This window comes from Peromyscus maniculatus, chromosome 1 (genome assembly GCF_049852395.1).
Source record: "Peromyscus maniculatus bairdii isolate BWxNUB_F1_BW_parent chromosome 1, HU_Pman_BW_mat_3.1, whole genome shotgun sequence".
NCBI lineage: Eukaryota > Metazoa > Chordata > Mammalia > Rodentia > Cricetidae > Peromyscus > Peromyscus maniculatus.
The window spans coordinates 62,154,403-62,179,143 of record NC_134852.1 but is presented as its reverse complement, the minus strand read 5'-3'; the positions used below and the strand labels follow the sequence as shown (position 1 = coordinate 62,179,143).

The following is a 24,741-nucleotide window of genomic DNA, read 5'->3' as shown; positions in this document are numbered from 1 at the left end:
TGCATTTCCTCGCCAAAGAAAGGTGGCATAGTTCATGCCAGAGCCTTCAAGGAGGCGCTTCCTAAGCCAGCTGCCATCTTCCCTGTTGTCCCTGGGTTAGGCAGACCTTCCACTAGGGGCCTTGGAAACCTCTGGAGCCCCTCAGACACTGGAGACTTGAAGAGGGCGGAGCTTGAATGTGACGTAGAGTCTGGCGCATTCCTCCTTTGTTACAGCATTGGTTCCTGAGCCCAACCGTGGTCCTGTTGTCACACCTGTGCCGTGGTGTCAGCTGTAGGGTTTATTATTGCTTCCTGAGAGCCTTCATCCACCTGGGAAGGAAAGCGTTTATGTGACTGGGGTAACGGGGGGGGGGGGGGGGGGGGAGGGGGGGAAGGGAGGAGCCTGCTGGGAAGGAGGAGCCAGCAGGAAGGGAGGAGCCTGTCTCCACAGTCCTCTGCTGCACAAGGTTGCACTTTGCTTCCACACTCTAGTCAGGGAACTCTCTGGCTTCCCTCCTCCCCTAGCTGCTGCGATCTGCAAACTCAAGAGGCAGTTCCTAGGCCAAGTATTGTGGCACAGGCCTGTAAGTGGCCAACGCAGGCGGATTACCATGAGTTCAGACCAACCTAGACTACATGGTGACTCCTTGGCCAGCTCTAGATACAATGTGAAACCCTGCTTCAACTCCACTCCTCACCAAAAAAATGGTTGTTCAATGTCTTGGCTGTAGGGGTTTGTGACAACTGAAATTTTCTTCTACTCCTTAGGCTCAGCATGTCCACTGTCAAGGAGCAGCTCATTCAGAACCTAATTGAAGAAGATAAAACCTCCCGGTGTAAGATCACTGTGGTCGGCGTTGGAAATGTTGGCATGGCCTGTGCTATTAGTATCTTACTGAAGGTAAGTAGTTAAAGCTTTTTGTGCAGGAAATCAAGTAAGCACTTAGGTCTGGGTTGCAGGGCCGATCCCTTAATAGAAATACAGAAAATATGTGGTGTTGACAGATTTAAGCATTTGCTAGGTGTGGTTTTTGGCACAGGCCTATAATTCTAGTAGGTTTTCTTGGTAGGCTGAGGCAAAGCAGGTCAGGAGGTCAAGATCATCCATAGCTACAGATCAAGTTTGAGGCCAGGCTGGACTATGTGAAATTCTTGGGGAGAGTGAGAAGAGTGAGGAGAAAGGAGAGAGGAAAATAGGAGAGAGAAAGAGGATAAGAAGAGAGGGAGAGATTGGTGTGACTCATACTGTGGTCCCAGCCAAGCAGCTTGCCTGGGCCCTGGCCTTCTGAGCACAGATGCTGTGGTCCTAAGTGCTTCACAGTGGCTTTGAACATCGTTGGAAACTTGCAGAGGGATATAAGAAGCAAAGTCAGTTCAATTCCAGAACCCAAAGGCTGAGGAATTGGAAGTGCTGGATGCCTCAAAGGTGGAGTTGATGAGGAGGAGGTGGGAAGTATCTGAGTAGACACAACTGCCAGGTCCTCTTCTGCATCTTAATCAACCAGGTGGTACTACACCCCACCACTACCACAGGCACATCCCACTTGGCTTGGGGAGGTAGTTATCTCTTTTTGCTGTGAATAGACAATTAGAAAGCAGACTGCCAGGGCTGAGGAGGTGGCTCAGTGTGTACAGCACTTGCCACACAAGTGTGAGAACCTGAGTTTGCAGCCCCAATACCTACATAAAGCTGGACATGGTCATGTGTGTCTGTGGTCCCAGCACTCCTTCAGACATAGGAAGTGGAGGCAGGAGGCTTTCTGGAAGTTCAAATGCTACATAAAGCTGGACATGGTCATGTGTGTCTGTGGTCCCAGCACTCCTTCAGACATAGGAAGTGGAGGCAGGAGGTTTTCTGGAAGTTCAAATGCTACATAAAGTTGGACATGGTCATGTGTGTCTGTGGTCCCAGCACTCCTACAGACATGTGGGAAGTGGAGGCAGGAGGCTTTCTGGAAGTTCATATGCTAGTTAGCCTGGTGTTTGCAACAAAAGAATAAGCAAACAATAAAACTAGAGGCCCGGGGGTTAGAGAGATGGCTCTGAGGTTAAGAACACTGTTCTACCAAAGGTCCTGAGCTCAATTCCCAGCAACCACATGGTGGCTCACAACCATCTGTAATGAGATTTGATGCCTACTTCTGACATTCAGGCAGAACACTGTATACATAACAAATAAATAAAAACTTAAAAAATAAAACCCAAAAACCAGAGGTCCTGTTTCAAGCAAGGTGGTAGTGCCCCTAACATCTGCACACATGCCACAGCACATGAACGACTGTATACACATATACCATACATTCATATACAAAGACAAAAGTAATAAATTAAGAAAATATACCACTGGGGAAATGCAAAACATCTAAAAGAGGAACAGATCAGGACTTCCCGTCATGGTTAATTGAGATTTCATTAGGAACCTAGAAGGGAACAGTTAGACAACAGAAATGTAACGACTGAGTGGTATCACAACCAACTGAAAAAAGGCTGGAGAGACAACTCAATGATTGACACTCCAGAGCCTGGAGACATGGCTGGATGATGGACATTCCAGGGCCTGGAGACATGGCTCAATTATTAACATTAGGACCTGGAGATATGGCTAATTGATTGACATTCTAGGACTTGGAGACATGGCTAATCATTGACATCCCAGAGCCTGGAGACATGGCTCAATGATTGGCATTAGGGCCTGGAGACATGGCTAATTGATTGACATTCCAGGACTTGGAGACATGGCTAATTGATTGACATTCTAGGGCCTGGAGACATGGCTTAGTGATTGAGAGCACTTGTTGCTCTTCCAGAAGTCCTGTGCTTGGTTCTGAGCACCACATCAGTAGGTCAGAACCACTTGCAACTCCAGTTCCAGGGGATCAGCTGCCCTTTTCTGGCCTCTGTGCGCACTGTGTGCATTTGTTGCATGGACATACATGCAGACAAAAGACATTCAAACAAACAAGAGACCTATTCCACCTGACATTTGAGAAACAGAGACAGGAGGTTTGCAAGTCTGAGGCCAGCTAGAACTGCACAAGACCCTGTCTGAAAAGCTCCTCCATTCATGCTCCAGTAAGGAAAAGAATCATGACACCTGTGTATCGAGAGGTGTTATTTAACACACAGAAGGGATGAGTGTAGGAGTGGGAGAAGCACAGGCTGTTCCCGTGTTCACATAGGACAAAGTGGTCACAGCAACATTCCACAGACTGACTGCTATTTCCCCCCATGTGGCCATACTGGTGCTCCCTGGAAAAGTGATCTGGGATGTTCAGCCATAATAGAAGCACCTGCATTTGGGGCATTTTCATCTCCCATTACCTGAATACACATGTATGAAACTATTTTCTTTAAAGAACTGAAAATAATATATATATATATGTGTGTGTGTATATATATATATTATATATATTATATAATATAAAAGAGCAAGCTGGATGGTGGTTGTGCACACATTTGATTCCAGCACTTAGAAGGCAGAGGCAGGCAGATCTTTGTGAATTCAAGGCCAGCCTGGTCTACAGATAGCCCTCTACACAGAAACCCTGTCTTGAAACCCCACACACAAAGAAAACAGAAAGAAAGAAAAAAAATTTTTTTTTCAGCTCTAATAATAAATGCCTGAAGCAGGAGGATTACCAGTTCGAGGCCAGCCTCTACTATAGAGCAAGACCCTATTTCAACACAGCAATACCCAAACTATCAGGACTTGAGATGCCTAGCAAGCACAATGCCCTGGGTTTGATCAATAAGACCAAATACACCTGGCTTGGTGGCTCACACCAATAATCCCAGCACCCAGAAGGTGGAGCTATGAGGACCAGAAGAAGTTCAAGGTCATCCTCAGCTACATTGCAAGCTTGAGGCCATCCTGGGAAACATGAAACCCTGTCACAAAACAAATAAAACCCACACGTGCACATAACAGGAACTACTAAAAATTTGCTGTCTCTCAAAACTCAGCATTTCTAGTTTGCATCTTGTTAGGTTCCGTCAATAGGTATCGCTAGAGAGAACTGAAAGGCTAGAGGAGAGCCTTGGCCACCCCCTCAACCACCGCCACCTGATGTTCTGGCCACTGTTCTTTCACTTGTAGATACTGGCCCATTTCAGAGCTCATTTCTAGCCTCCATCTTCTCCCTTCAGCAGCTTTGGAAGAGGAGCCCCTTCCTTTGCCTCTTGTGTTCTAGCCTAGGAGTGGTTGCTTGAGACCCATCTACAAGTTTTGGGTTACCTCAATGTCCCCTTTATGTCTTTCCACCCTATCAGCTACTCCTCTATTAAACTCTCTGTTGAAAATCTTCAAGTGATTTCTGATTTACCAACCACACCCAGATAGACACAGACCTAAAAGTGAATTTGTAGGTATGGTCTAGTTTCCTTTCACTGTGTGAAGAGGAGGGTTGATACTGGGGCCAGTATAAAAGTGAGGTGAGTGATAATGAAAGACATCTTAGGTGGCTTCTCTCTGTTTGGCCATAAGGATGCAGAGTAAAAGCAACATTAGCAGCTTGATACCTAGCTTGATGTTAAACACAGTGAAAACCCCTTGGACAGAATTCCTTCACTTTTCATTGTGTTGAAGGTGTTATTTAAAGACTCAGTTCTAGGTGGATGGAGAGATGGTTCAGTAGTTTAGAGTGCTTGCTACTCTTACAGCACCTATATCAAGTAGCCCTCTTCTGGTCTTGGAGCACTACACACATGTTACACATATACACCATGCAGATACACACATACTAATAAGTGAAAATAATGAAATATAATCTCAAAAAATGAAATATAATCTCTAAAAAAAGATCTGAAGACACAATTCTATAAAGTTCTTACAGTTTTGTAAAGGTAAAGCAATTGATACTTCTTCTATATTCTATTCCTCTCTCTGCCCTTGAACCCTTCTTGGTCTCCTAAAAGTTTGGACCATGGCATTGATAACTTTTATGTGTTTCAGGATTTGGCTGACGAACTTGCCCTTATTGATGCTGATGCAGACAAACTGAAGGGAGAGGCACTGGATCTTCTACATGGCAGTCTTTTCTTCAACACTCCAAAAATCACCTATGGAAAAGGTGTTTTTAGTTTTATAATTTTACTTTCAGAGCTTTGTAAGAAGTACTCAATTTGTCGCGTGTAGTGGTTGGGATACCTTGTAATCCCAACATTTGGGAGGTGGAGGTGGGAGGAGGATCAGGAGTTTAGGACAGCCTGAGCTACATACTGAGTTTGAGGCCAGCGTGGGCTATATGAAAACCTATCTCAAAAACTAGAAAAGGGAATCAAGTTGACCAAATTGACTTCAGTAAGTATATAATTAAAAATAGCAGGGAGCTAGGCAGTGGTGGTGTATATCTTCTATTCATGAGGCAAAGGTAGGCAGATCTCTGGGTTTGAAGACAGCCTGGTCTACAGAGCAAGTTCCAGGACAGCCAAGGCTACATATAAAAACCCTGTCTCAAAAAATACCAACATACATATATGTATACATGCATATATATCACGGACATTATGACATAACAATTTAAAGGCTCATTTCTGCTTGGTTTATTTATTTTGAGATAGAATCTTACCATATGGTTGTGGCTAGCTTGGAACTCACACAAATCTGCCAGCTTCTGCTGACTGAGTACTAAATTAAAGGTGTATGCCACCAAGCCCAGAGTAAAGGCTTAATGAATGAATGAATTCATTAATTAGATGATTGTGGGTTTTTTTTTTGTTATTGTTGCTGCTTTTTTTTTCTATATAGGGTGTTTCTCAGAGTAGCATTGGAGCCTGTCCTGGAACTCGATCTGTAGAGCAAGCTGGCCTTGAACTCACAGAGATCCATCTGCCTCTGCCTCCCAAGTGCTGGGATTAAAAGTTTGCACCACGACCACCTGGCTGTTTCTGTTTTGAGACAGAGTCTCTCTATAGAACTCTGGCTGTCTTGGACTTACTATGTAGACCAGGCTGACCTCAGACTCACAGAGATCTCTGCCTCCTGAGTGCTGGGATTAAAGGCATGCAACACTACACTTGGCAAACCTGATTATCATTTTTGTTTAAAGACCATTAAATTACAAAAGGGGAAATTTGGAAGGCAGAATAATACAAAACTCCTTGGGGGCTGGAAAGATGGCTCAGGGGTTTAGATCACTTACTGCTCTTTTAGAGGACCTGGGTTTGATTCCCAGCATTCACATGGTGACTGACAACCATCAGTTACCCCAGGACTAAGATCTGATGTCCTCTTCCAGACTCTGAGGCACTGCACACATGTGGTGCACCAACATACACTCACGTGGTGCAGATAGAACACTCAAACACATAAATAGTAAATTGATAAATCTTAAAATGACTGGCACTGAAGGTAGTTATTTAATTTAAAAGTGTCCTAAAGAGGCACCATAAGCATTTCATATTGACCAAAATGATGTAACTATCCTTATTAATTTGCTGATCTGTCTGTCTATCTATCTATTTGTCTCTCTCTCTGTCTCTCTATCTATGTATCTCTCTATCTCTCTATAATCACTATTATTTGCTTTTTTTAGGGACTCTCTACATAGTCCTGTCAGTTCTGGAACTCATTAGGTAGACCAGGCTGGCTTCAAACTCATAGAAATCTGCCTGCCCCTGCCTTCCAAGTGCTGGGACTAAAGGTGTGCACCACCATGCCCTACCTATTTTTAAGATGTTGTGTCTGTATATGTATCTACATGTAGTTATGTGCATATGAGTGCAGGTACCTGTGGAGGCCAAAGGCATTGGATCATCTGGATCTGAAGTTAGAGGAAGTTGGAAGCTGACATATGTGGGTGCTGGGAACTGAACTTGGGTCCTTTAGAAGATCAGTTAGTGCTTTTAACTGCTGAGCCATCTCTCCAGCCCTGAGACCCTGTTTTTGTTGAGGTGGTTTTGTTTGTTTTACAAGTGTGGTAAAGGTCCTTACTACCGAGCCCGATGACCTGAGTTCAATTTCAGAGACCCATGTGGAAGAATGAGAGTCGTGATTCCTCCAGGTGGCTCTGTGACCTCCACATGAATTCCATGCCATGGCACACGCACATACACACACAAATAAATGAGGATATGAATGATATGTCTTAAACGTTTACATGCTTAGAGGAACTGCTAATTGGAAAAGTGTCTAATAATGTTTAATAATGATGAGCAAAGTTGTTTTATTACGGTTGGATATAGTAAGTGAAATAATTTCCAGACAGATAATTACACTTAGTAAATATCGGAGGTTTATTTACCTGTGTGGGTTAAGATCAGACATATTTGTAATACTGAATATGGTTCCTTATAATAATTAGAGGTAAATCTGTTATTGCCTTTAGAATCCTAAAACAGACAAAGAAATTCTCAGAGTCCTAAGCTTTTTTTGTTGATTTGTTATTGGAGACATGGTCTCTCTGTGTAAGAGCTCTGTCAGGAACTCACTTTGTAGACCAGGCTGGCCTTGAACTCAGAGATCCACCTGCTTCTGCCTCCCAAGTTCTGGGATGAACGGCATGTGCCACCACCTCCTGGCAAGTTGCAAATGTCTAATTCATTTGGCTATTGCTAGAAAGTCAGGGCACTGGAGATGTAGTTCAGTGATGGCATGGCCATTGTTTCAAATGCCAGCAACAGAAGAAAGCAAAGCCAGAAGCCAGAGTGCTGCTGACTTCCTTGCCCCAGGCCTTCCTGGGACGAGAGTTAAAGGGAATAGCAGATGAGGAGGGGGCTTTATGAAAGCTGGCAAGTGGCAACAAGTCTTGTTTGGCTTATGCAAGAAGCTCCAGTGTGGGGAGTCTGTCTGTTTCCAAAACCAGGATGTGGAGGTTAGTCTCAACAGTATGGGATGGAGGTTTACAGAGTAAGGCACAGTGGTTGTCAGTCCTGATCCAAATACTGCCCTCTGTTTCCTTCTTAGATTACAGTGTAACTGCCAACTCCAATTTGGTTATCATCACAGCTGGTGCAAGGCAGGTAGTGGGAGAAACTCGCCTTGACCTGGTCCAGCGTAATGTTGTTATCATGAAATCCATCATTCCTGGCATAGTCCAAAACAGTCCTAACTGTAAAATACTGATCGTCTCAAACCCAGGTGAGGACCCCATCCCCTTCCTGAATGATAATTGGCCCATATAATTCCATTCTAAACTCACTAAGGTTGCATTTGTCGGTAATAAACTTCGTTCACTCCAAGTCTTGTCATGCCATAAGGTTTTTCTTATTTTGTTTTTTTTCGAGACAGGGTTTCTCTGTGTAATTTTGGTGCCTGTCCTGGATCTCACTCTGTAGACCAGGCTGGCTTCAAACTCACAGAGATCCACCTGGTTCTGCCTCCCAAATGCTGGGTTAAAGGTTTGGCCACCGCCGCTGGCGCCATAAGTTTTGATAGATGCCAACATGATGCCATCACAGTAAGATCTGGGTCATCTCTATCACTGCTGCAGGGCCATGGGCTCATTTGTGCTTCATCCTTCATCCTCCTGCTTGACTCATTTTTTGGGACTTCAGAAACAAAACAAAACAAAACCCAGCAGAGAGTGCAAACATTTTTACACTAGCATCTTTTACAACACAGTTATTTTGGATTCATCTGTGTCTGGGATGTGTCAGGATTTGTGTCTTTGCATTGCTGGAATGTTCTCTTGATGTTTCCAGGTGTGTGTGGTGTGATGAGCAGATGTGTGCACCTGCAGCCCATGTGGAGGCAAGAGGTTGGTGTCTTCCTCCACTGCTCTCCAGCATCTCTCACTGAACCTGGAGCTTGCCATTTTGGCTAGACTCCTGACCATTACATTCTTTGGCCTATCGATCTCTACATCCCCAACCCTTAGCTACCCATATTATGTATATATATTTTTAAAAACCAGATCCTATTATAGATGGTTGTGAGCCGCCATGTGGTTACTGAGAATTGAACTTAAGTTCCACACAGTTGTGAGCCATCATGTGAGTGCTTGGAACCAAACCTGGGTCCTCTACAAGAGCAGCAAGTGCTCTTAAACACTAAGGCATCTCTGCAGCTCCTGTTGATTTTTGTTTGTGTGTTTTTTGTTTTTTGAGACAGGGTTTCTCTGTGTAGCTTTGGAGCCTGTCCTGGAAGTCACTCTGTAGACCAGACTGGCCTCAAACTCACAGAGATCCACCTGCCTCTGCCTCTAGAGTGATGGGAAAAAAGACATGCAGCACCACCACCTGGCCCGTTCATAGGTTTATAAAAACAATGCAAACATTCATGTGCAAGCATTTGTGTGGTCATACTTCTTCCTTTCTTTGGAGTAAGTGAAGGGGCCAGGGAGGCCCAAGAGTGTAACATACTCGGAAGTGTTTGGCTCTGTTAGAACCTGCTTTCAAAGTCCTGTGCTGTAGTTGAAAGATTTCCTGTGTCCCACCCAGCCCGTGGTCAGGACAAATCTCTCTCACCCACAGTCCCACAGCCATTTATAAAATAATCACTCAGAGGCTTAATATTAATTACAAACTCTATGGCCTATGGCAGGCTTCTGGCTAGCTAGCTCTTTCCTCTTAAATTAACCCATTTCTATTAATCTATGTATTGCCACGTGGCCGTGGAATTACTGATCTTTTGGTATGTTGCTCCTTGGGTGGCAGGCTGGCATCTCTTCTGCCTTTCTTCTTCCTGTCTCTCTATTGGATTTCCTGCCTGGCTATAACCTGACTCGCCATAGGCCAGAGTAGCTTCTTTATTAACCAATCATTGCAACACATATTCACAGCATACAGAAAGACATCCCACAGCACTGTGCCTTTGACAATGTCACCAGCACTCTGTGTTCCCTGTGTTCTTACCAACCCTGCTCTTGTCAGCCTTTCAAATGTTTAACTCCAGTGTCTTATTCCCCAGTGTCTTATTTTTGAAGATTAGTCTAGCCAGATAGAGCTTCAACATCAAAGCCAAGTTGGCATGAGCTTTCTGTATTGCTCACATACCTGCAGACTGCTCCGGCTGTGTCCACACATTATTCCAGGGAACATGTTGATAGCTCAGGTGAGGATGAGCCAATGGAAAAAAGAAATTCAGGGACTAAAGAGGTGGAAACTGACCCATTATTAGATTTGCTGAAAAGCCCATAGAGTATCTCAGGAGATGATTTAAGATTCTACTAGTGAGTGATTTCACATAAAAAGCCCTACTATGCCTACTTTAAGATTTACTGTACTTTGAACTCTGATGAATCTGCGTTTGACTCCAATTTATCTTTTTATAAAAGCAACTGTAAAGAGAAATTGCTATGGATCTTTCTCAAACCATGTTTGAAATTGTTCTCCCTAGTGGATATTTTGACTTATGTGGTATGGAAGATAAGTGGTCTCCCTCCAAGTCGTGTGATTGGAAGTGGCTGTAACCTAGACTCTGCCCGTTTCCGTTACCTGATTGGAGAGAAGTTGAGTGTCCACCCTACAAGTTGCCATGGCTGGGTTCTCGGAGAACACGGTGACTCTAGTGGTGAGTGTGACCCAGTCATTGTAAGTGCCCTTCCAGTGTTCAGTAATGCTTCTCTTCAGAACCCATTCTCTGTATAATTTTCATTTTGTTGTGATTTTCTTTGGTGTATGTTTTTTCTATTTGTATGTTTTTCAGACTATTTTAATTGAGTGGGTCATGGTAGTGTCTACCTGGAATTCCAGAACTTCAGAGGTAGAATCAGGAGGATTGCTAGTTCTAGGCCAGGCTGGGCTACAAAACAACACCCTGTCTGAAACAGTGGAAAACATTTATTGATGCATAATTATGCATCTGTGGAGAGTACAGGTAGATGATTGATGCATACATATGTAATCTAGTGATCAATCAGTGCTATCATCCTCGTGGTCACCTCATCAGTCTATCACTTCTCTGTGATGAGAACAATAAAAACCTATCTAGTTTGATATCTAGACAATCTTTTAAATGTTTTTTATTATTTTAAATTATGTGTATGTATGCATGTCTGAGGCCAGAGGTGCTGTATCTCCCTGGAACTGGGGTTACAGGGGGTGGTAAGCTGCCTGATGTGGGTGCTGGAAAGAGCAGAATCTGTTCTTAACCACTGAGCCTTTTCTCCAGCCTGAGACCATACTTGCCCTTTTTAAAGTACAGGTCTCCTGGATGTCAGTCTGTCCTGAACCTTGCTCAGTAGCTAAGGATGACCTTGAAGTCTCCTCCTCCTGCCTCTGTTTCCCAAGCATTCTGTCAGCTAAACTCCGTGCCCAGCACAAGAGCACATAATCACCAACTACAGTCTGCTTACCCTGCAACTGAGCTCCAGCACTCGCCTCTCTTCTGCTCAGTGCCTGAGCTGCCCTGCTCTGGTGATCAGATGGCTGAACACGCTGGCTGTCCCTGGGCGCCCTTTCTCCCACCTTCTCATGTCTGCATTTTTAGATTTCATATTTAAATGATCACTCCACAGTTGACTTTCTGTGTCTGGCTGATATTGCTGCACATAATTTCCTGTTTTACTCAGGTCATCACAAATGACAAGATTGGATCCTTTTGAAGCTGAGCAGTATTGCATCACACACACGCACACACACTATTATTTCCATCTGTCTTTTGATGGAATTTTGGCTGACTATAAGTCTTGGAAGGTGCATGGAAGACTGTAGTAAACAGAGGTGGGCAGCTGTTGTCCTCAATATACTGACCTCAATTTCTTCGGTTGTGTGACCTGCCCAGTAATGGGATGCTGGCTCATATGGTTTATTCTAGTTTTAGTTTTTGAGGCATCTCCATGTTGTTCACCAAACAAGGGTGTGTCAACTCACATTGCCATCACCAGGACACGAGTGTCCCCTTTCTCCACAGCCTTGCGGCCTTTGCTACCTCTTGTCTTTTTGACAGCAGCCACTCTGCTTAGGGAAAGAGGAGTGTCACTGTGAGTTTGTTGTTCTGCCTTTAGCTTTCTTTGGTTTTTGGTTTTTGAGCAAAGGATTCTTTCTAGCTCAGGCTGTGTAACTGCTCCCCACTGAAGATCGGCAACATCACATGCTTTGGTGACACAGAGGCTGTTCTCCTTACCATGTTAAGCATGACTTTGATGTTGGAGGCTGAGGTGATCCTCCTGCCTCAATCTCCCATGTGCTGGGATTATAGGCCATCTCTCATGGTTTTGTTTTAAACTTCCATGTTGAGTGTTGTGAAGCACATTCCATTTTCCTCCTAACAGAAGTACCGTTCAAATTCCTAATCACTTTAGACAGGTGCATCTATTTGTTCTTGTTACTGACATGTCTGAGTTCCTCATGTTCTCTGAAACTGGACGTCTCATCATTCTGTAACTTATGGATGTTTTCTTCTGCTCTATACTACACTCCACTCTGTTATTTCTTGATACAATCCCATTCATCTATTTGATGTGTATTTTTTTCTTGTGTTTGTGTATGTGTGTGTGTGTGTGTGTGTGTGTGTGTGTGTGTGTGTGTTGGTGTGCATGCATGTGTGTAGACTCAAAGTTGATGTCAGGTGTCTTTTCCCATTATTTTTCCACTTAATTTTGAGTCAGAGTCTCTCTGTTTTTTAATGTTGTTATTTTATAATTAACTTAATTTCACATATCAGCCAAGGATTCTCCCATTCTCCCTCCTCCCACCCCCACCCCTACCCGCAATCCACCTCCTCCAAGGCAAGATCTCTTCTGGGGAGTCAGTCCAGCCTGGTAAGACTCAGCTGAGGCAGGTCCAGTTCCCTCCTCCCTACACCAAGGCTGAGCAAAATGTCCCAGCATAGACCTCAGGCTCCAAAAATCTAGCCCATGCACCAAGGACAGTCCACTGCCTGGGGACCTCCCAAACAGTTCAAGCTAATCAGCTGCCTCATTTATCCAGAGGGCCTGGTCCAGTTCCATGGGGGCTCCTCAGCCATTGGTTCACAGTTCATCTGTTTCCACTCATTTGGCTATTTGTCCCTGTGCTTTTTCCAATCATGGTCTAAATATTGCTCGCTCATACAATCCCTCCTCTCTTGCTGATTGCACTCCCGGAGCTCCACCTGGGGCTCGGCCATGGATCTCTGCATTCGCTTCTATGAGTCACTGACTGGATGAGAGTTCTCTCATGACAGCCAGTGTGTTGGGCCATGTGATCACCAGAGCAGGTCAGCTCAGGCACTCTCTCGACCATTGCCAGTAGTCTATTGTGGAGGTATCTTTGTAGATTTCTGGGGATCTCTCTAGCACTCTGCGTCTTCCTATTCCCATGGGGTCTTCATTTATCATGGTATCTCTTTCCTTGTTCTCCCACTGTGTTCCTGATCCAGCTGGGACCTGCCACTCCCCTAAGCTCTCTTTCCACCGACCCTTGCCCTCCATTACCCACCTCCTCACCCCCAGTTTGCTCATGTAAATCTCATCCATTTTTCCTTTGTTAGGCAATCTTTGTGTCTTTCTTAGGGTCCTCTTTACTAGGTAGCCTCCCTGGAGTTGTGAGTTGCAGTCTGGTTATCTTTGCTTTACATCTAATATCCACTTATGAGTGAGTACATGCCATGTTTTTCTTTCTGAGTCTGGGTTACCTTAGTCAGGATTTTTCTAGGTCCATCCATTTCACTGCAAACTTCATGATGTCATTGTTTTTTCTCTACTGAGTAGTACTCCGTTATGTATATGTATCACATTTTATTTATCCATTCTTCAGTTGAAGGGCTTCTAGGTTGTTTCCAGGTTCTGGTTATTACCAATAATGCTGCTATGAACATAGTCGAGCATGTGTCCTCGTGGTATGATTGAGCATTCCTTGGGTATATGCCCAAGAGTGCTATAGCTGGGTCTTGAGGGAGGTTGATTCCGAAATTTCTAAGAAAGCGCCATATTGATTTCCAAGTGGCTGTACAAGTTTGCATTCCCACCAATAGTGGAGGAGTGTTCCCCTTGCTCCACATCCTCTCCAACATAAGCTGTCTTCAGGGTTTTTGATCTTAGTCATTCTGATGTGTGTAAGATGGTATCTCAGAGTCATTTTGATTTGTACTTCCCTGATTACTGAGGATGTTGAGCAATTCCTTAATTGTCTTTCAGCCATTTCAGCTTCTTCTGTTGAGAATTTTCTATTTAGCTCTATAGCCCATTTTTTTTAATTGGACTGTTGGGTATTTTGATGTCTAATTTCTTGAGTTCTTTATATGTTCTGGATATCAGCCCTCTGTCAGATGTGGGGTTGGTGAAGATCTTTTTCCATTCTGTAGGCTGTCTTTTTGTTTTATTGACTGTGTCCTTTGCCCTACAAAAGCTTCTCAGTTTCAAGAGGTCCCATTTATTAATTATTTCTCTCAGTGTCTGTGCTACTGGTGTTATATTTAGGAAGTGATCTCCTGTGTCAATGCATTCAAGAGTACTTCCTACCTGCTCTTCTATCAGGTTCAGAGTAACTGGTTTTATGTTAAGGTCTTTGATCCACGTGGACTTAAGTTTTGTGCATGGTGACAGATATGGATCTATTTGTAATCTTTTACATGTTGACATCCAGTTATGCCAGCACCATTTGTTGAAGATGCTTTCTTTTTTCCATTGTATAGTTTTGGCCTCTTTGTCAAAAATCATATGTTCATAGGTGTGTGAAATTAATGTCAGGTTCTTCAGTTCGGTTCCATTGGTCCACATGTCTGTTTTTATGCCAGTATCAAGCTGTTTTTCTGTTATTATTATATCTCTATAGTAGAGCTTGAGGTAAGGGATCATGATGCCTCCAGAGGTTGTTTTATTGTACAGGATTCTTTTGGCTATCCTGGGTTTTTTGTTTTTCCATATGAAATTGAATATTGTTCTTTCCAGGTCTCTGAAGAATTGTGTTGGGATTTTGATGGGGATTGCATTGACTCTGTAGATTGCTTTTGGTAACAATGCCATTTTTACTATGTTAATCCTATCTATCCGTGAGCATGGGAGATCTTTCCATTTTCTGACATCTTCCTCAATTTCTTTCTTCAGGGACTTAAAGTTCTTGTCATATAGGTCCTTTGCTTGTTTGGTTAGAGTTTCCCCAAGGTATTTTATATCATTTGTGGCTATTGTAAAGGGTGATGTTTCTTTAATTTCTTTCTCAGCCCATTTGTCATTTGTATATAGGAGGGCTACTGATTTTTTTGAGTTAATCTTGTATCCTGCTTCATTGCTGAAGGTGTTTATAAGCTGTATGAATTTTTGAGGTCACTTATGTATACTATCATACCATCTGCAAATAGTTAAAGTTTGACTTCTTCTTTTCCAATTTGTATCCCCTTGATCTCCTTATGTTGTCTTATTGCTCTGGCTAGAACTTCAAGTACTATATTGAATAAATATGAGGAGAGTGTACAGCCTTGTCTTGTTCCTGATTTTAGTGGAATCACTTTGAATTTCTGTCCATTTAATTTGATGTTGGCTGTTGGCTTGCTATAAATTGCCTTTATTATGTTTAGGTATGTTCCCTGTATTCCTGATCTCTCCAAGACCTTTATCACTAAGGGATGTTGGATTTTGTCAAATGCCTTTTCAGCATCTAGTGAGATGATCATGTGGTTTTCTTTCTGTTTGTTTATATGGTGTATTACATTGACAGACTTTTGTATGTTGAACCACCCTTGCATCCCTGGGATGAAACCTACTTGATCATGGTGAATAATTGTTTTGATGTGTTCTTGGAGTCTGTTTGCCAATATTTTGTTGAGTATTTTTGCATCAGTGTTCATGAGGGAGATTGGTCTGTAATTCTCTTTCTTTGTTACATCTTTGTTTAGCTTGGGAATCAGAGTAATTGTTTGTTGTTTTATTTTATGATTTATTTACTTATTATGTATACAGAAGAGGGCGCCAGATCTCATTACAGATGTTTGTGAGCCACCATGTGGGTGCTGGGAATTGAACTCAGGACCTCTCGAAGAGCAAACAGTGCTCTTAACCTCTGAGCCATCTCTCCAGCCCGGGAAGCAGGGTAATTGTAGCCTCATAGAAGGAGTTTGGTAATGTTCCTTCTGTTTCTATTGTGTGGAACAATTTAAAGAGAATTGATTTTATCTCTTCTTTGAAGATCTGGTAGAATTCTGCACTGAAACCATCTGGTCCTGGGCTTTTTTTGGTTGAGAGACTTTGAATGACTGTTTCTATTTCCTTAGAGGTTGTTGGTCTATGTAAATAGTTTATCTAGTCTTAATTTAACTTAGGTATGTGGTACCTATCCAGAAAATTATCCATTTCTTTTAGATTTTCCAGTTTTGTGGAGTAAAGGTTTTTGAAGTATGACCTGGTGATTCTCTGGATTTCCTCAATGTTAGTTGTTATGTCTCCCTTTTCATTTCTGATTTTGCTAGTTTGGATTCTCTCTCTCTCTCTCTCTCTCTCTCTCTCTCTCTCTCTCTCTCTCTCTCTCTCTCTCTGCCTTTTGGTTAGTTTGGATAAGGGTTTGTCTATCTTGTTGATTTTCTCAAAGAACCACCTCTTTGTTTCATTGATTCTTTGTATTGTTCTCTTTGTTTCTATTTTATTGATTTCATCTCTCAATTTGATAATTTTCTGGCGCCTATTCCTCCTGGGTGACTTTGCTTCTTCTTGTTTTAGGGCTTTCACGTGTGCTGTTAAGTCACTAATGTGAAATTTGTCCAAGTTCTTTTTTTTTTCTTTTTTAAGATTTATTATGTATACAATTTTCTGTCTGCATGTATACCTACAGGCCAGAAGAGGATGCCAGATCTCATTACAGATGGTTGTGAGCCACCATGTGGTTGCTGGGAATTGAACTCAGGACCTCTGGAAGAGCAGCCGATGCTCTTAACCTCTGAGCCATCTCTCCAGCCCTTCTCTAACTTCTTTATGTGGGCATTTAGTTCTATGAATTTTCCTCTTAGCACTGCTTTCCTAGGGCCCCATAAGTTTTGGTATATGGTATATTCATTTTCATTGATCTCTAGGAAGTCTGTAATTTCTTTCTTTCTTTCTTTCTTTCTTTCTTTCTTTCTTTTTTTTTTTTTTTTTGGTTTTTTTTTTGGTTTTTCGAGACAGGGTTTCTCTGTGCAGCTTTGTGCCTTTCCTGGAACTCACTTTGGAGACCGGGCTGGCCTCCAATTCACAGAGATCCACCTGCCTCTGCCTCCCAAGTGCTGGGAATAAAGGCATGCGCCGCCGCCGCCGCCGCCGCCGCCGCCGCCGCCGCCGCCCAGCTTAGGAAGTCTGTAATTTCTTTCTTTATTTCTTTCTTGACCCATTGGTGATTCAGTTGAACATTATTCAATTTCCATAAGATTGTAGGCTTTCTGTAATTTTTGTTGTTGTTGAAATCTAACTTTATACCTGGTGGTCTGATAGAACACAGGAGGTTATTCCAATTTTTTTTGTATCTGTTGAGATTTGCTTTGTGGCTGAGTATGTGATCGATTTTAGAGAAGGTTCCATGGGGTGCTGAGAAGAAGGTATATTCTTTTTTGTTAGGATAGAATGCTCTGTAAGTATCAATTAAGTCCATTTGAGTCATAACATCAGTTAAGTCCCTTATTTATCTGTTAAGTTTCGATTTTGCACATCTGTCTAGTGGTGAGAGTGGGGTGTTGAAGTCTCCCACTATTAACTTGTGGGGTTTTATATGTGATTTAAGCTTTAGTAATGTTTCTTTTACATATGCGGATGCCCTTGTGTTTGGGGCATAAATGTTCAGAATTGAAACTTCATCTTGGTGGTCCTGTGATGAGTATGTAATATACTTCTTGATCTCTTTTGATCGATTTTAGTTTGAAGTTTATTTTGCTGGATATTAGGATGGCTATACCAGCTTGCCACTTAAGACCATTTGATTGGAAAGACTTTTCCCAGCCTTTTATTCTTAGGGAGTGTCTATCTTTGACTTGAGGTGTGTTTCTTGTATGCAGCAGAAAGTTGGGTTCTGCTTTTGTATCCATTCTGTTAGCCTGTGTCTTTTTATAGGTGAATTAAGTCCATTGATATTAAGGGATATTAATAACCAGTGATTGTTAGTTCCTGTTACCTTTTGGTGGTAGTGTGTGTGTACTTCTCTTCTTTGGGGTTTACTGCTGTGGAGTTATCTATTGCCTGTGTTTTCGAGGGTGTATCTGACTTTCTTAGGTTGGAATTTTCCTTCTAGTGCTTTCTGTAGGGCTGGATTTGTGGATAGGTATTATTTAAATCTGGTTTTGTCTTGGAATATGTTGTTCATTCTGTCTATAATGATTGAAAGTTTTGCTGGGTATATTAATCTAGGCTGGTATCCATGGTCTCTTAGTGTCTGCATTATATCTGTCCAGGTCCATCTGGCTTTCAAAGTCTCCATTGAGAAATCGGGTGTTATTCTGATGGGTTTGCCATTATAAGTCACTTAGACTTTTTCCTTTGCTGCTCTTAATATTCTTTCATTATTCTATATGTTTAGTTGTTTAATTATTATGTGGCGAGGGAAGTTTTTTGCGGGGTCTAGTGTGTTTGGTGTTCTATAGGCTTTTTGTGTCTTCATAGGTATTTCATTCTTTAAGTTGGGAAAGTTTTCTTCTATGATCTTGTTAAATATATTTTCTGTGCCTTTGATTTGGTATTCTTCTCCTTCCTCTATCCCTCTTATGCTTAGGTTTAGTCTTTTCATGGTGTCCCAGAGTTCTTGGACATTTTGTATTATGACTTTTTTGACTTTGGTATTTTCTTTGACTGATAAATCCATTTCCTCTATTATATCCTCTACAATAGAGATGCTATCTTCCATCTCTTGTATTCTCTTGGTTATGCTTGCGTCTGTGTTTCCTGTTTGTTTACTCAGATTTTCTATTTCCAGCATCCCCTCTGTTTGTGTCTTCTTCACTGTTTCTATTTCCCTTTTAAGGTCTTGAACTCTTTCCCTCACCCGTTTAACTGCTTTTTCATGGTTTTCTTTAAAGGATTTATTGCTTTCTTCCAATATTTATTTGTCTTTTCCCGTATTTCTTCCAATTTTTTGTTTCTCTTTTTCTCAATATCTTTATTGATTTCTTCCACTTTTTTGTTTATCTTTTCCTCAATTTTATTTTTCATTTTTTTCTTGAAATGCCTCTAGCATCTTCATGATGCTATTCTTAAGATTGCTTACTTCTGCTTATTCTGTCTTGTGATGTTCAGGTCTTGCTGTTGGAGGAGGGCTAGGTTCTGGTGATGCTGTATTGCTCTTTATGTTGCCTTGATGTCTGCCCATCTCCTCCTCTAATGGGTATAAGAGGTGCCTGTGTCTGAATGAGTTGCTGTTGGTCAAATCTGTGCTTGTTGTGTCTGTGTCTCAGGGGGCCCTTCTGGGTCCAATCTTAGCTCTTGGTCTAATTGGAGCAGGCAGATTCTGTGTCTCAGGAGCTGCTCTTGGGTCAACCCAAGCTAGTTAATTCTGTGAGTCACAGATGATTTCTTGGTCTTCTCAGGACTCTTGGTCCGTTCAGAGCTGACTGATTCTATGTTTCAGGAGGCCTCTCTTGGTCCAATGAGAGGTAGGAGATTCTACTTTTCAGAAACCCACTCTTGGTCTAATGAGAGCTGGCAGATTCCCTGTGTGCTGAGGTTACTCTTGGTCCAATGACAGCCCTTTGTCCAATGAGAGCTCTCTCTCTAGCCCAGAATAGAGCTGAGGGTTGGTTTCCAAGCCTCAGGAAGTGGTTGGGTCTCAGGCAGATAAGAATGGGAGCAGGGTGTGAAGATTGCAGGGTCAGCTTTCAAGTCAGGGTCTCTCATTGAGCTCTACCAATCCTGGGCAGTCCACAGAGCCACCTTGCCTGGGGATTCCATCTCTGCTCTCTTGTTTATACAGAGGTGTTTTGATTTCATATCCTTGGAAAGAGTTTCTATGAGTCTATGTGGCTGTGTATTACTCCTCAGCTCTGTTGCTGTGGAGAAGTGTGGTATAATATGCAGCTCCCTCTCCTCTAACTGATAGCATGTTTCTTAGCAATCCTTCTTCTTTGTAGATTCTGCACATTGCATATTGCTTTAAACTGTTTCCTGTGCCATACAGCTATAAATAATTCAACCATGTGTTTTCCAATGATATTTCCTGTAATTTCTCTTTCTGTTCCTTTAAAACTTATTTTGGGGCCTGGAGAGATGGCTCAGCAGTTAAAGAGTAGATGCTCATTGCTACCTGTAACTCCAGCCTCAGGGGATCCAACACTCACTTCTGGGCTCTGCTGCCATTTATTTGCACAAACCCACATACAGACGCACAGGTACACCTCAGTAAAAATCACAACATACAAACAAAAACAATAAAATAGATCTTAAAAAAAAAAACAAGAAAAACCCTAACGCCTTGTTTCTTATATGATGTGAGATTGCATCTTAACATTAAAATCCAAACAAAAAATACTCGTAAGTGTGCTGGTGAATTCTTTGCAATGGCAGCACTTAGGAGGCTGGGACAGAAGGATCAGGAGTTCACAGACATCCTAGGGTACAGAGCAAGTTCAACACTCTCAACCAACCAAAGGTGGTGATATATGCCTAAAATCTAATAATTTGGGTGTTGGGAGTGGAGGCAGAAGGATCAGGAGTTGGAGGCCACCTTTGGCTATACATTGAGCTTGAGGCTAGCCATAGTTATATGACACCCTTTCTTAAAAACAAAGAGCAAAGCCTGTCAACACCAGCCCAGTGTGGGAGCATATGCTTGTCATCCAGCACTCAGGGCAAAGGCAGGAAGACAGGAATTTGAAGATAGCTGGGGCCTTTCTCAAAAGAACCAGATCCAAACAGAATAGAATCCCCTCCCCGCCCCCAACAAATCAGCCCATCACTGAACTCAAGCCACTGACTCAGCTTTGGCAAGAGGAGCTCACATGGAGTTGGTTTTTTGTTTTGTTTTTCTTAGTGCCCTTATGGAGTGGTGTGAATGTTGCTGGCATACCTCTGAAGTCACTGAACCCAGCATTAGGAACGGACTCAGACAAGGAACAGTGGAAACAGATCCACAAACAAGTGGTGGAAAGGTGACAGTAGTTCTGTGATTTTTAATGCCCTAATCATCATTATGAAGAATAAATTTTGAGGGCTGGAGAGATGACTTCAATTCCCAGCAACCACATGATGGCTTACAACCATCTATGATGAGATCTGGTGCCCCCCTTTTTTTAAACAATTTATTTATTTATTATGGATACAGTGTTCTGCTTGCATATATGCCTGCAAGCCAGAAGAGGGAACCAGATTTCATTATAGATGGTTGTGAGCTACCATGTGGTTGCTGGGATTTGAACTCAGGCCTCTGGAAGAGCCGCCAGTGTTCTTAACCTCTGAACCATCTCTTCATCCCCAAGATCTGGTGCCCTCTTATGGCATGTAGGCATACATGGTGCCAGAACACTGCAAAAAAAAAAAAAACTCAAAAAAATAAATATTGACCTGGGTGGTGGTGGCACATGCCTTAATCCTTGCACTCGGGAGTCAGGTGGATCTCTGAGTTCAAGGCCAGCCTAGTCTACAGAGCTAATTCCAGGATAACCAAGGCTATACAGAGAAGCCCTACCTTGAAAAATAAAGATAAAAAATAAAATAAAAGTTAATTCCATCTTGTGGTGCTTTGTCCTAGTATTTTGATTTCATGATACAGATCAACTGATTCTTTTTTTGTTGTTTGTTTTGTTTTCAGACAGTCTTTCTATGTAGACTAGGCTGACCTAGAACTCTTACAGATCTGCCTGTCTCTGCCTCCTGAGTACTTGAATTAAAGGCATTTGCCACCATGCCTGACTTTTAATTGTTTCAAGTAATAATGACATTTTTTGAGACAGGGTCTTATTGTGTATATATATATATATATATATATATATATATATATATATATATATATATGTGTGTGTGTGTGTGTGTGTGTGTATTTGTGTGCTTATATATACATATATATGTATACACACACACACACACATATGTATGTATATGTATATGGTTGGCCCAGAACTCAGTATGTAGACCAAGCTGGCCTGGAACTCAAGATATTCACCTGTGCTCCACCATGCCTGGCTTAAGTCTATTTTAAAAAACTGTAAGTCATGAACACTTCTAGAAGAACTCTGAGAAAATGTTAATAGCATGGTATAGACAGAGATGCTTCATAAGAGATAGGTGAGCAACAATGTTGTCTCTGAGTTGACCTCTCATGATTTTGGTTTCCTTGCTCATGTCACTGCAGTGGCTACGAGGTCCTTCGACTGAAGGGCTACACCTCTTGGGCTATTGGGCTCTCTGTGATGAATCTGGCGGAATCAATGCTGAAGAATCTGAGGAAGGTGCATCCCGTTTCCACACTGGTTAAGGTATGCCTGGAAGAAATGTGCATTTATCATATTCCTGGTCACTGGTGAGGTTGGGTGTAAAGTAACTTCAGAATGAGGCAGGTGATGGAGAGTTTGATGCAGGAAGTATTGGGAGAACACAGGAGTGAGGGAACCACCCTGTGCTCCTAGGAAAGTTGCAGAGCATATGAAACTCTGGGCATGTATGGGAATTTGGGAGGCACTGTCAGAGTCTAGAGACCCTGACCTGTTTACAGCCAAAGCTCTTCCATTACCATCCACAAAGGTACCTCGGAGGGGTGGGGGTGCAGGGCAGGAAGATGGGAAGAGTTCCCTGCGTGTTTCATCTTCCAGGAGTGGCCTCTGCACAGCTCTGCTTGGTGCTATAGTCTACTGCTCATTTTTATTCTGATGCTCTCCTGCACAGTGGCAAGGGAATCAAACAATGATGTGACCTTGTATTTTAGGGCTTATATGGGATCAAGGAAGAAATCTTTCTCAGTGTTCCTTGTATCTTGGGACGAAACGGCATCATGGACATTGTGAAAGTGAACCTGAACTCCGAGGACGAAGCCCTTCTCAGGAAGAGTGCAGAAACACTGTGGAACGTCCAGAAGGACCTGGAAATATGAAGTCTCAACATTCCACACTTTTACAGATGTGTGATTGCATATTTCACACATCAAGTGTTTTCGTATAATAAAAAGTTAAACAAAATATTGGAGACCTATGACATAACGGCAGTCTCTTGAGGTCAGAAAGATAAGTGCTGAAGACATTTCTTCCTCCCCTTTCTTTTGAGACAGGGTTTCACTATAGAGCCTGGCTGGTCTGGAACTCTAGACCTGGCTGGCCTCAGAGATCTTGTAGCCATGAAGTGCTGGGATTAAAGGCATGCACCACCATGCCCAGCTGAAATGTCTGCCTGTTCTGAATTCTGTGTCCATGTAGCGATGAGGTCCGTACAGGGTGGAATTCCATTTCTGAGGAACCAGTGAGTGAATAGCTCTCAATTTCCACAGAGCCCATGTGACAGACCACTCATAACAACACAGAACTGAAGTTCTCACAACACTGAAATGTCACAGTGTGCTCTCTTCCATTGCATCACATTGCTTCATTAGTTCCCATGTCTGTGTGTATTTTTTACTATTTCATTTCCAGGACTCTCCAGTTTGGTTGGTATGGTTCATTTGTCTTGACAATGTAGTATTCCCTCTAGCCTCTATCAGTGTACAAGATTCTTAGATCCTTGGGAGTCAGTCTTTTTACCCTACATTTGCCCTTACTGGCAAAGGGCTTGCTTACCTACATAACATGTCTTGGTGGTATTTATTGTAAAAGTGTCTGGTAAAACCTTTATTTTCCTTGCCTTTCCACGCCCTTCTTCACCCTTTCTCATCCTTCTGTCCCACAGCACCTATGAGGTGATTAAACTCAAAGGATATACATCCTGGGCCATTGGCCTCTCCGTGGCCGACCTGGCTGAGAGCATGATGAAGAATCTTAGGCGGGTGCATCCCATTTCTACCATGATTAAGGTAATGGATCTGCAGAGAGTTACTTCCTAGAGACCTATTTCTTGGCTTTGCAAAGTCTTGAGCAGACTCATGGAAGCCCCCAGTTAACTGGCTGAACTGATGTAAATTCCCCCATTCATGCTTTTCTTTTGGAAAGAAATAGTTGGCCTGTAGAGTTAATGTCCCACTAGCACTGTAGATATCTGACTAAGATTTATGCTGAGCCATGTAGGAGGCCTTGCTCAGTTACCAGTCTTACAGGTATGGGGAAGTGTAGTGTCTTATGTACATTGGTGAGAGTTTGGGGTTTTTGTTTTTGGTTTGCTTTGCTTTTTTGAGGCAAGGGTCAGCTGGCTGATCATGAACTTGTTATGTAGCTGAGGATAACCTTGTACTCTCTCCTGCCTCTAGCTCCCATTTGCCGGGACAACAGGCATGTGCCAAGCCTAGCTGTAGTTGTCCTAGTGACTTTCTATTACACTGTCCACTACTACATCATACCTGGGCATCTCTGCAATAGACCAGGCCAGCTCACTTGCTGTTTGAAAAAGGCTTCATAACTGTATGAGATCTAAATCCTGGGAAACCTGAGGGTGTACAATTGCAATGTAATCATTTTGTGTCCAAGGTCTCTATGGAATCAAGGATGATGTCTTCCTCAGTGTCCCTTGTATCCTGGGACAAAATGGAATCTCAGATGTCGTGAAGGTGACTCTGACTTCTGAAGAGGAGGCCTGCTTGAAGAAGAACACAGATACACTCTGGGGCATCCAGAAAGAGCTGCAGTTCTAAAGTCTTCAGATGTCCTAGAGCTTCACTGTCCAGGCTGCAGCAGGGTTTCTATGGAGACCACACACTGTCTCCTCATCTGAGCGGTGTTTAGTGTGGTTGTGTTAAGGTGGCAGTTCCCACAGCTCTGCCCTGATGCTAAGTGGTACTTGTGTAGTGGTACCCTGGTTGATGTGACAGTCCCACTGTCGTCCCACGGTCTCTGAGACACACTGCCAACTGTGTGCGGGCTTCCGTTATCTTGGGAGCCTGCTGTGTC

General features: G+C 42.7%; 1 protein-coding gene across 3 annotated transcripts; it reads left to right on the top strand.

Annotated features, from left to right (window-relative positions):
• The first annotated feature begins 210 nt into the window (after positions 1 to 210).
• Positions 211 to 24,628, top strand: LOC143267027 (L-lactate dehydrogenase C chain-like). 3 transcript variants are annotated; one of them, XM_076543596.1, is made up of 9 exons: positions 211 to 320; positions 751 to 882; positions 4,933 to 5,050; positions 7,885 to 8,058; positions 10,258 to 10,431; positions 20,754 to 20,871; positions 23,591 to 23,714; position 24,038; positions 24,322 to 24,628. In XM_076543596.1, exons 2-9 carry the CDS (start codon positions 757 to 759, stop codon positions 24,483 to 24,485), a joined length of 999 nt encoding a protein of 332 aa, XP_076399711.1. In that variant the 5' UTR covers positions 211 to 320; positions 751 to 756; the 3' UTR covers positions 24,486 to 24,628. The 3 variants fall into 3 exon arrangements, with proteins under 3 accessions (XP_076399711.1, XP_076399697.1, XP_076399704.1); XM_076543589.1 differs by lacking the exons at positions 23,591 to 23,714; position 24,038; positions 24,322 to 24,628 and adding exons at positions 22,071 to 22,194; positions 22,641 to 22,890 and having other exon boundaries at positions 302 to 320; XM_076543582.1 differs by lacking the exons at positions 10,258 to 10,431; positions 23,591 to 23,714; position 24,038; positions 24,322 to 24,628 and adding exons at positions 22,071 to 22,194; positions 22,641 to 22,890.
• The last annotated feature ends 113 nt before the right edge of the window (positions 24,629 to 24,741 follow it).